The 12,104-nt window shown below is 35.5% G+C and overlaps 1 protein-coding gene across 14 annotated transcripts in view; it reads left to right on the forward strand.

The window, feature by feature from the left end:
- Positions 1 to 12,104, forward strand: part of UNC80 (unc-80 homolog, NALCN channel complex subunit) — a 186,990-nt gene that overhangs the window by 86,299 nt on the left and 88,587 nt on the right. For 11 of the 14 annotated variants that reach the window (XM_019726978.2, XM_019726980.2, XM_019726986.2 and 8 more), the window contains exons 26-27: positions 4,972 to 5,137; positions 10,180 to 10,383. In XM_019726978.2, coding sequence (XP_019582537.2) covers positions 4,972 to 5,137; positions 10,180 to 10,383 — 370 coding nt within the window. The remainder of the gene's footprint in view (positions 1 to 4,971; positions 5,138 to 10,179; positions 10,384 to 12,104) is intronic. The other 3 variants (XM_019726990.2, XM_019726991.2, XM_019726992.2) reach the window with 1 other exon arrangement.

Raw genomic sequence — 12,104 nt, forward strand, 5'->3', positions numbered from 1 at the left:
AGAATTTGTTCTCTGGTATCCCTGAGGAGTGCCTCTCCCTCTGGTTTTCCAATGTCTGGAAAGCCCGTTTCCTCACACTCTAAAACATAAAATGGATATTTTCAAGTTGGAAACATGTACGGTGAAATATATATTTTAAAGAGAAAACACATTGTTTTAAAGAGTTTCACATTTGGAATGTGAAACTGCATCATTTGGATATTGAAAAAAGAAGTTTTTCCTACTGCTCTTATTTAATTTCATATTAACCTGGGCCTTTACTTTTCTGAATTGTTACCTTCACTATTATATTCAGGCTACTCTATAAAATCAAATCACGACCACCACTCAACACATATGTTCAAAGTCCAGTGTGATAAAATATCTGATCTTTTGGAATCTGTCACTGTTATCCTGTCAACATTCTAGTGATACTGACATCTTCATAAAAGAACAGTAGTGTATCTATTTTTAAGTTTTCTGGTTTGTATTGGTCACCATTTTGATCCATTGTGATTTAAAAAAAATAAGAATATTAAAGTTTGACTCAGTTATTTTTGTTTTCCCTTTCAACTCTATAAGGCTATAGTTTAATGGCCCTTATTGTTGTAACAAATTAATTTTTTTAATTAACCAAATCTTTTAAAAATGACTGTATAACCAACTGGCAAACTAGTAGGAAATGCCAAGAAATTAAGCTAAACAGAGCCTGTAGTCATTCAATCAATGAGAGGAAAGTTTTAACTTCTTTTTAATAAGGTCTCAGAAATCTTTTATTCATTACATTAGGATTTTCATTGTCAAGTGTAGGCTTCTGTATTGTGTTGAGATGTGACCTTTATAAAATAAATTGGAAAGAAGCTTTTCCTCATGTCTAATCTACTTAACTATAGTTGATGATAAAAAATAAAAATAAAAAAAAGTCAAGTCATAGTCTAACCTATTATAGAACTAATAGTGAGTATCATGAAACTGTTTTACCAGTACAGAAGCTGCAGATGCTTGAAATTTTTTGAAAAATTGTACTAAATAGCGAATCTAGCAGGCTAAGCATAAATACCATCAAAATGAAATATTCTAAACGTTTAAAACACTTGCTGCAAGGGTATTTATAAATCTTTGGTCTGTTTTATTAATTCAGTAATGTTTTTAATGATAGTAAAAATAAATAGCTATCCTAATACACAAAATAATAAAAGAATAACATAGTAAAATAATCACATTAAAAGCTATAAATATTCTATAAAGAGTCTGAAGCTTGAAGATGGGAGATTAGGAACATACACTTTATACCAAGAAAAACAAAATGTCTTTCTGACAGAATTACCGTAAGGCTATTTTTAAAGCTGAAATATGAAATATTTGTTTGAAAAAGGCTATTTACATGCAAAAAGGGGTGAAGGAAGCAAAAGAATCTTAAATACAATAATTAAAACTTAATTTGTTTAACCTAAGTTATTTTTTAGATAGGGTCAGGAAATCCCAGGAGGCCACTCACTTCATTGGTGGGGAATGAAGATAAAAGAAAAAGAAAACATGATATCAAAAAGTATTATAATGTGCTAAAAATACATTTTTGCCAACTTAATTTTTTCCCAGCTAGATCTTTAGATGTAACTTAATTAATGAGCTCTTTTTTTTACCCCCTAAACAACTTCTGGTAGCATTTTTAGTCATGATTTTCATAAACCACATAAATAAATAATGTCAAAGAAAAGAAAAAGCAGCATTTTTACAAGATTTATAAAATAAAAAAAACATAACAATCAGATTTTTCTCTTAATATTAACTTCCAAACTTGAGAACAGTAAATATTTTTTAAAGAATTTTGTTTGTAAAACTGCTAGTCTGTTTAAATATTTCCCAGTTGAAACAGTGAAACCAATAACCAATGACCAAACAACATGGAATTAAACAAATAATTCCTATTCAAAGCACAGATGAGTTCATAATAAAGAAAAAAGCAGTAAGGAAGTCTCTGTACATCTACATTCATTCATTAGGGAAAACAACATATTGCATGTTTTTGTACAAGACTGTGCTAGAAACTGTACCAACTGCACCAACAGGTTGTAACGAGTTGGGTTATAAAGATTATACTGTGGTACATTTATACAATGGAGTATTATTCGGCCATAAAGAAGAATGAGATCTTACCATTTGTAACAACATGGATAGACCTAGAGAATATTGTGCTAAGTGAAATAAGTCAGACGATAAAAGACAAATACCGTATGATCTCACTTATATGTAGAATCTAAAGAACAGAATAAATTAGCAAACTATACAGAAATAGACTCAGAGGTATAGAGAAAAAACTGATGATTGCTAGATAGGAGGGGGGTGGGGATGAGGAAGAAGGTAAAGGGATTAGAAAGTACAAATTAGTAGTCACAATATAGCCATGGGAATATAAAATACAGTTTGGGGAGTATAATCAGTAATGTTGTAAAGATTATTTAGGGTGTCAGATGGGCACTAGACTTGTTAGGGAGACCACTTCATAGACTGTAGATGCCTGACCATTGCTCTATACACCTGAAGCTGAAGTTGAATAATATTGAATATCAACTATAATTACATATATATATATATATATATATATATATATATATATATATATATATATATACATACATATATAGTCCGGGGATGTGGAGTACAGCATAGGGAATATAGTCAATGGAATTGTAATAGCTATATGTGATGTCAGAAGGATAGTATATCGGCAGGGGCTATCACTTTGTGAGAGGTGTAAATGTCTAACTATTACATTGTTTTCTACACCTGAAATTAAAAAAATAATTTAAAAAATATATACTGCTGAATTCCAAATGTTCCTAAAATTTAAAAAAATCAGAAGCAAAACACAATTCATATATATCAAGACTAAATTGATGAATATTTATTGAGAATAAGACTATAAACAAGGTGGTGTGATAGTTGCAGGAGTGGGGGTGAGGAGATGCAGAGATGAATATATTTTAACAGGGGAATTAACATATAAAACTATTTCCTGAAGCGAAATATAAGAGTGGCCCTAAGAAAGGAGCAGAGGGCCATTGTTGACCAAAGAAGGGACAGGAAAAATCTGAAGAACCTTCTTGGAGGAAGTAACATTTGAATGTAGCTTTGAAAGATAAGTGGGATTTTTGACCAGTAGGTAAAACAAGAAATTGGAAGATATAACTACTTTTGAAAATCAGAATTGTTATATTATTACATTTTGTCCCAACTAAGAAATTTATCTAATTAAAGTGGGCAGCCAAAATAGAGTAGATTAGGTGTTTTTTTTTCCTAAAAGGGATTAATTTCAGAGAGGTAATTACATCCTAGAATATTTTTTGACACTGTTAAATAGATTCCATATAGTTCCTTTATTTTTCTAGATGTGATATAATTTTCTGAGTACCAAATTGTAACGTCTATTCTTAATCCAAAGGGAAAGGAAGAAAACAATACATAGAGTCTAAAATTCATTTATTAATAACAATGAAAAGCACAAGAGTTTTATCTTGGTACAAACTGAGCATTTAAAATTATTTTTATTTTCCATATCTACTTGAATCACAAGGTATATTACATTATGATTAGAAAAAGATGCTGCATAAAAATAAAGTTGGCATTTTATGTATATTATTATTTATTAGATCCTCCAAAAGTGTTTTCAAGATTAGTAGTTAAATATGATCTTCAGCCTGAACACATCTCCATTCACAGAACTGGTCAAATTTTCAGTCTGGGGCCTCACAGGCCAAACTCTTACTAAATACTTTACTCCTCAAGGCTGATTTAGGGTATGGGATCATTCTATTCATAAGCAGAGTGCAATGGAACCCCCTGTACTGAGGTCCTCCTAAAAGGGAGTGAGAACTTCTACCAGTGTATTATTCGGCTTTGAGCCTCTGACCCTCACACACGGGCCTAAACCTGAACTTCCTTTCCCCACTTGTTTGCGAGCAAATTTCACTTAATCCTCAAACTTAACTCCAATATCAACTCTGTATTCACTTTCTATTTCTGCTGTAGCAGACTACCACAATTTTAGTTGTTTAAAACAGCACAAACATATTATAGTTCTGGAGATCAGAAGTCTGGCACAGGCCTCACCGTGCTAAATCAAGGTATTTGCCAAGGCTGAACTTTAGGGAAGCTCAGAGGCTCTAGGGAAAACTCTGTTTCCTTGCCCTTTTTCCATCTTCTAGAGGCCACCCACATTCCATGGCTCATGGCCTCTTCCCCCATTGTCAAAACCAGTAATGTAGCATCTCTCTTCTTTCATTTATCTTCCTCTGACCACAGCCTGGAAAATCTCTCCACTTTCAAAGCTTTGTGTGATTAGGTGAGGCCTACCTGGTAATCCCTGGTAATTCTCCATTTCAATGTCCTCAACCTTAATCACATGTACAAAGTCCCTACTGCCATGTAAAGTAACATATTCACCAGGTTCCAGGGACTGAGGCATGGACACCTCTGGAGGGTTGTCATTCTGCCAACCACAGCCTCCAAGCATGGTTTCTAAGCCCTTACTCTGTCTCTCTGCCTTGGAATTTATCAGTCGTTTGCCTTCTCAGTCTCTGTCTAGGGATTCTGACTTCCTTTAGGACAAAAACCATTTCTTATTTAGCCACCAGTACTAATACATTCATACTCAGTGCACTCAATGCATGATTATTTACTAAATAGATAAATACCAATTTCAGTTAAAACTGTGAACAAAGAATTAGAAGGTGAGGAAGCTAGTTCTGGATTTGGAATAAGGTCTGTGCTTTTGGAAGGTGAAGCAGGTGAGGAAAAGGGGAAAACTATGAGTTAGGGAAGATTTTTATTTTAAGACATTTTTTATGGCCGCAATCTAGAATTTGCATTAGATAAGGAGAATTGGGCTGTTGAAATGCAGTTCTGTGCAGTTCAAAACAGGAAGGTTTGCCACAAGACCATTGCCGCCCTGAGGAGATGCCAGCATTCACTGACTCCTCACTGACATTTCAGGACTTGGAGAGCTGCAGACTTCGTTTGGATCCTGACTTGGACCGACACAGATATGAGAGGAAGATCAGCTTTGCTGGGGTCCTGGACGAAAATGAAGACTCAAAAGATTCCCTCCACAGTAGTAGCCACACCCTCAAATCAGATGCTGGTGTTGAGGAGAAAAAAGGTATGGAAAAGCAAGGGTTATTTCATGTTATAGGGTTTCTCGTAGGTTATTTGGTCTGGGATCTAATCTACAGATTTGTGCGCCCAGAGAAGTCCAAGATTGCTGGCTCCATACAGACTGTATCCGTTCAATGAGGTAGGAAACCATGCTAGTTAGGAGATGACTCTGCAGTCAGAGAAGCCCGGCTCTAATGCCAGCTCAGCAACTCTCCATGTCCCACTGAATCTAAGATGCCATCAGGTGTAAGATGATATACTAAGAAGAAAGGAAAAATACTCCCAACTCAGCTCTTACGTAATACTTTATCAGTTAATTTGTATTTCGTTCTTATTAAGAGGACTTCCAGACTTAATTAGATGTAAATTTTTATTATCAGTATATGCCATTCCTGTGCAGCCAAAGAAAGAGAAAGTATAAATTAACTGGTTAAAGTTTTTCTAAACTATCTTCAATTTAGAGTTCAAAATTCTTAATCACTTTTCAACTCAGAATTATCAATGTCCATGTTTTTCTATATGGTAATGTTCTCTGTGTCATTAGAATGTTAGTATATATCATTTTTTAAAAATTAATCTATAAAAGAAGTAAAGCCATTAGTGCTAGTTATTTAAGGAAACATGCAACTCTATGAAGCTAGCCTACCTCCTATTCCTGCTTCAGGAATGTTCCCAAACACATCTGACTTGCCAACTCACCAATCCTCCGTCGAACTACCCTTTGGCTTCTTAGAGTTAAGTTAAAAAACACTGGTGCCCATTCTGTAAAGGTTGTTGCTGATGCTTTAGATGTTTACATGGACAGAAGCAATAACAAATGTGTCACCACTGTCACTTGGCACTAGTGATCTTAAGATGTCATCAATTGTAAGACAAATCTCAATTTCAGATATGTTAAAATGTGAGAAAATGTGCATCTTAAAATGGTGAAATATAGTAACTAGCTGTGTGACCTTGTCCAAGTTACTTACCTTCAAAGTCAGTTTCTTTTTCCTCTATATAATTATGTTAATAACATCTACCACATTGTGATGTTGAAAGATTTAAATGAGAAAATGCAAGTAAAACAAACTCATTTATTGTGCACCTATTATATGATACATTGTTGTCATTGTTTTTTTAATGTCATGAACATATAAATTAGAAATAATTCCAAATATGATTGCAAAGTTTTAAATTGCTTTCTAAAAGCTCCTTCAAACTATTAACTTCTCTATATGATTTTGCTATTTCTTACGTTCCATTTGCTTATCAATGCCTTTCCAATGACTTTCAATTAAAAGAACATCAGCACATTCGTAAAAGGAGTGAAGATGATTTTATGCATTTATGTATTTTCTAGTGTCCTATAGATAATGACTCCATAAATGTTTGATAATTTAATGAATGAATGATTCTTGAGATGAACAGCTCTAGATAGAAAAGACATAAAAGAATTAAAAATCTTTAAAATATTTAAAATCTTTCAAGGAATAGATATACATTGGGAAATTATTTCAAGATTAGATTGTTGTCCTGATATTTTTTAAAATGCAAATAATCATTACATTGTATTGAACTTATGGTGAACCAAATATTTTATAGCCAAGTCTTAGCAATTTCTGTTTATGAAGAAGTACCAAGTCAATATTTTTTTCCAAATATTCTTTCTGCAAACAAGAATAACTGCATGTGATGAGAAACTTCCATGTTTTAAAGATTTCCCAGGGGGATTTTCTTTTTTGCCTATTCAAAATTATTATGCTAATTATTATTTAAAGTAGCTCAAATAAAAATTCCTAATACCGATGTGATTAAACTTGAGTAGAGAACTTCTACACCATTTAAAAAAGTAAAGTATGAAATTATTTCTTAAAAGACTTTAATTTCATGATTATAATTTATGTAAATTGTTCTTAAAGAGCAATTTGTCTCTCAAAGACACAGATGCTTATTATGTTTTTTACTCATAGAATGGCTATGTTAATATATGAAAGTTGTTTAATAAGTAAAGAGCACAGAACTGAACCTATGAATAAAATAAGAACATATCCTTAAAATATCCTTTAGCAGTTCGCAAAAATCCTCCTGAAGTTTCCTAAATATTCCTTAGTCCATTTAATAAGCAGGTATCAGTTGCTGAAGCTAGTGTGAAAATGGGGACCATGGGGACCCTGCTAACTTAGATGATAAATATGTTATTTAAAATGTTGCATGATCTGTATTTTATAAAAGCGAAAAATATCAGTTCTTGAAATAAACAACCTGGCAATAATTCAGATTCTACCAAGGAAAGCTAATGTAAAATAATCCTTAGAACTAAAAATGTCTGCCTAAAACCTCCAAGCAGGGTCTGTTAAATCAGTTTACCCATATTCCACATACAAACTAAGACTGATATTCCAAAATACAAGACATGTCTGATCATTCAACAGTCATCTATTGAGCACCTCCAGTATGCCTGGCACTATTACAGGTTCTCAGAATACAGCCATAAACAGGAAAATTTTCCCACATGTATTTTAGTTTATATTAGCTAATAGTTAGTAACATAATAGTGAATAACATTAAATACTGGAATTTTAAGTGGAGATAAGTAATGTGAAGAAAAACAAATTAGAGTCAGAGACTCGCTAGTGACCTGGAATGGAAGTGTAGTCAGAGACCGACCCCACAGTGACACTGAGCAGAGACGTACACGATGTGAAGGAGCTAGTCATGCGAAGGACTGAGGGAGGAGTCTTCCAAACAGAGACAACAGTGAGAACATGGCTCCGATGCAGGAATGAACTTGGGGAGCATTGAAAGAAGGGCAAAAAGGCTGACATGGTTGCAACAGAATGAGATGGGAAAGAGTGGTGGGGGATGGGGGTTAGACAGGTAAGCAGAAGGCAAACAAATAGGGTCTGTAGGCAAATAAATAGAGTCAATTATATTTTAAGTGTGTCTGAGAGTTGTTGGCAGGTTTTGACCAGATAAGTGATATAATATGTATGTTTATGATTTAAAAGATGAGTCAAGCTATGGGAGTGGGAGTAAGGGGGAGCAGTTAGGTAGTCACATGAGTCCAGGGAATAGATGATGGGTCTTTCAAAACCCTATAAAATTTTGAAGTGGAGCCATCAGGATTGGCTAATGGATATAATGTGGGGTGAGAGAAAAGGGAAAATGAGATGATTGTCTAATTTAGATGAATTTGTTTCACTTTCATGCTACTTCTCGTTGTCATGGAGATGAAAGCTAAAATTCAAGGCTGTAAAATCTCAACTGATATTTTTCATGTACAATACCAAATCTGAATTTTAACTGCTGTGTCCTTTGTAAATAACCAATGCCATAATTCTGAACACTAATTTTTCAGTGCTGTCTCCAATTATCTTTGGTGGTAGAACAGGTTCTCAAAATTAAATTTCTTTCAGATCACATTAACTTGGGGTTGTTTTGCTGCAGTTGTAGGCTGAAAGGTATCATGAAATCAGGCAAAGAATGCCTCTATAAAACTTAAATAAAAAAAAATATCTCTCTAATCTTTTTCTCTACTTGCCAATCTACCTTCGCATGAAATTGTATTTGTAGTCATAAAAGTAATAATTATGTTCTATTTCAAGTGTATGTCAGGTAGGTTATAAAGTCTCAATTAAGCCTAAAAATAATATTGAAAAATAGAGTGGTTGAGTTTTGTGCTATAATTAAAATAGGGTATTATGGTCTATAGTCTTAATGCAATTGATCCAACTGTGCTGCAAGAATTTTTATGGATGTGAACGTCTGTCCATATGTGTTCAGTGAGCTCCATGAGGTCTTTGCCAGTTGAGTGGTGATGATTTTAGTCTTTCTTAATTACAAGAGTAAATCAGAGATTAAATATTTCACATTATTCAACAGAAATTCTTCTGTGCTCCTTTATATGGCATTCAAAGTATACATTTAATTAACATTGTATAGAGCTGTGCAAGTTCTATGAAACTCATATGCAAACTGTCCTGTGAGTGAGAAACCAAAGACTAAAATGCAATCTTCCTGATGGGGACTTTAAAAAATATTAATAGCTATGCCTTAAATAATTAGTGTGAAATCTTGTTCGTGTCTTAAGAAGGAAAAACGTACAAAAATGACCCTTTCTCTATAATGACTTTAAGCTCTGAAAGCTTTCTTTATCCCACACTGCAAAATCCATGTGTGACAACACTAAATCTTCAAAAGAAAAGCAAAGAGGTGTGTCTATGACTATGGGAAATAAAGATGATTTTGATGATTAAAAAGAAAATAAAAAAGTAGGTTTCAAGTTTAAACATGTTTTTTTTTACCCTTTTATTTTCCTCACTGATGACTGTTTCTTCCAGAACACTAAAGATGAATAATGCATGTTCTTCTTGGTACATATAGACTGTAAGGTTGGCTCAGGGTGTTGCAACATTTGGACTCACATCTCACCCAGACTTTTGACTGAGAGGAGGATGCTATGAAAACACTAGGTGCATTGAAAATGGAACCATTTCACACTCATGTTCACCCAAAGCACCCCAGTGAAAACAGATCCTTTAGTGCCTTTGCTGAGGAGCTGAGCGGAACCCACTGCTGACAGTTGGAGAGAGAAGCGCGTCTTGTTTTTATTTCTTAATGAGGTATTCCAAAATGAAGGGGTTTACATGAAGGGGTTTACGTAACTGTGCAAGTCCCATTTCAAAAGAAAAACAAAAACACATGGTTTCTGGTTCTGTTGAATCAAGCAATATGTTACGTAAATGTACTCACAGTCCTGCATAATGCAAAGGCACACTCATGCTTGTGAACCCTGGGCCAGAAAGAGAGCAGGTTGTTCCCAGCACCGATGAGCTATGTGTCCGAGAAAGAAGCTGCACCAGCCCTTCCTGGTGGACCCAGCCTCCTGTCTGCCTAACAAAGCCACCTGACTGGGGACTTGGGAGAAGCTCCTTGTCCAGACACGCTGCCCATGCCAGCCAACAGAGAGGAGGCTGTTCAGAGACAAATTGGGGAGAGTTTGGATCTAACACTGGCTGGGGAAAACTAAGGGGGAAAAAGCCCTATTTTATTCTTTTAATACAGTTCCCAGCAGGAAGATCAGGATAGGAGGTTCCCGCCTGCTCCAGATTAAAGGAACCCGCAGTTTCCAGGTGAAGAAGGGGGGTTCCTTGTCCAGCATTCGCCGGGTCGGCAGCTTAAAGAGCAGCAAGTTATCACGGCAGGACTCAGAGTCTGAGGCTGAGGAGCTGCAGCTGTGCCAGAGCAGGGACACTGTCACTGACCTAGGTAACATAGAGGAGTGGGGTGTGCAGGGACGTGGGGGGTAGGAAGACAGGGCCCAAATCCTAAGCAGCTAAAATCCATTTTCTTAGCATCAAAAGATGGAGGGCGGAACCATAGGTAGGACCATTCTTTCAGTATGAAAACCATACTCAGACCTTAGTGTGCACATGGGTCACCTGGGAGTCTTGTCAAAATGCAGATTCTGATTCAGCAGATCTGGGCTGGGAGCCTGAGAGTCTAGGTTTTTAACAAGCTTCCTGGTGTAGCTGGTGTTGCTAGTTCAAGGACCGCAGCTTTAGCAGCGAGGATACAGAGTATACTTGTGGGAAAGAAAACGCTCTAATGACAAGGACGTTTTTCTTGAAATCCGGATGTCTGTGTATCCGTTTTTCTGATCAGGACCTTTAAAGCAAACCGTAGGTATTCCCTTGCAGAGAGCAAACTGAAGGTCCTCTATATTTTAAAGTCTTTATCTTACAGTCAAAGCAGCCAGAATATTAGAGAAGAAATATCACATAGACCTGACAATTAGTGACCTTCAGCAAGTCAGTTAGTGTCTCGGGAATTTGTTTCCTCCAATTATCCAATGGGAATAATTCTATTTACTCCTTGCCTACTCTGAAGGGATGCTCTAAAAATAAATTAGGGGATGATTATAAAGAATATTAAATACCTTAGAGTAAGTTCTGTATACAACCAAAGTGTAAGAGTTGTAGATTGTCACTATAGGATCCAAAGAGACTCTGAATCCCAAAATGTGTTAGTCCTGTGGACTCTGGATATCATCTTAATAGACAAGAAAAAGATTAAACAGGCATGCAGCTAAGACACACCAGATGCCTAGAATTTAACTAAGTAAAATTTAAAGCACATTTTCCTTGCCATTCAGTCTCCGTATGAGAAGCAAAAGAGAAAACTCTCTTTTCCAGGTATCTTGTTTCAGAAGTCAGTCAGGAAATGTGGGTGAATTATCAATCAATTCTGCCGAAATAGAAGCTAAGTATATCTCATCAAAGTGAGTTTAAAATAGGAAATATTTCTAAACTTACCCACCCTCAACTTTGAAAATAGCTAATTTATGCATTACTTAAGATTCACCTTATTTTTTAAGGAGACAATAGAAAAAACCGTGGGATTTCTTTTGTTATAGATCTGAAGCGTTAGCAATTATCATCAGTTAGTTTGGGGAAAATTTTTATTTCAATTAATTATTTGAGTTGGTCAATTTAGCCTGACCAGTTAATTCAAAATAGCCAGGCTAGAGCATGGTTTTGTCATAGAAAAGACCCAGAAAAGCTTTTAGATTTGAGGACAAAGTTTTATTGTCTCGTATACTAAGTAGTGAATTCCTGAGAGATGTCTCCTTTATACTTTCCCATAGAGAGGAAACATTTTTAGTCCATGATTAGACACTATTGGTCCAAATTCCCTTCATTTTCCCAGGCACCTGCCCATCTTTGAAGCAGCTTTGATAGCAAAGACAGGTGGTATTAGGAACAGTAGCACTAGCCATAGTCAGTCACAGCAGTCATCGAGGCAGTAGTACTCAGTGTGGCCACTGCAGGTTGGTTGGTGTCCCTACTTACCTGTACCTGCAAGGTCTGGGCAGTCTGGAATGGATTTGGGCACACAACCATTAAATCGCTCATCTCAGCAATTCAAGGACTTGACTCTGTCTTTTCTCTGCTCCCATGTCTCAAAATGGAAGCCACCATAACAGAGAT

Source organism: Rhinolophus sinicus, linkage group LG01, assembly GCF_036562045.2.
Source record: "Rhinolophus sinicus isolate RSC01 linkage group LG01, ASM3656204v1, whole genome shotgun sequence".
Lineage (NCBI taxonomy): Eukaryota > Metazoa > Chordata > Mammalia > Chiroptera > Rhinolophidae > Rhinolophus > Rhinolophus sinicus.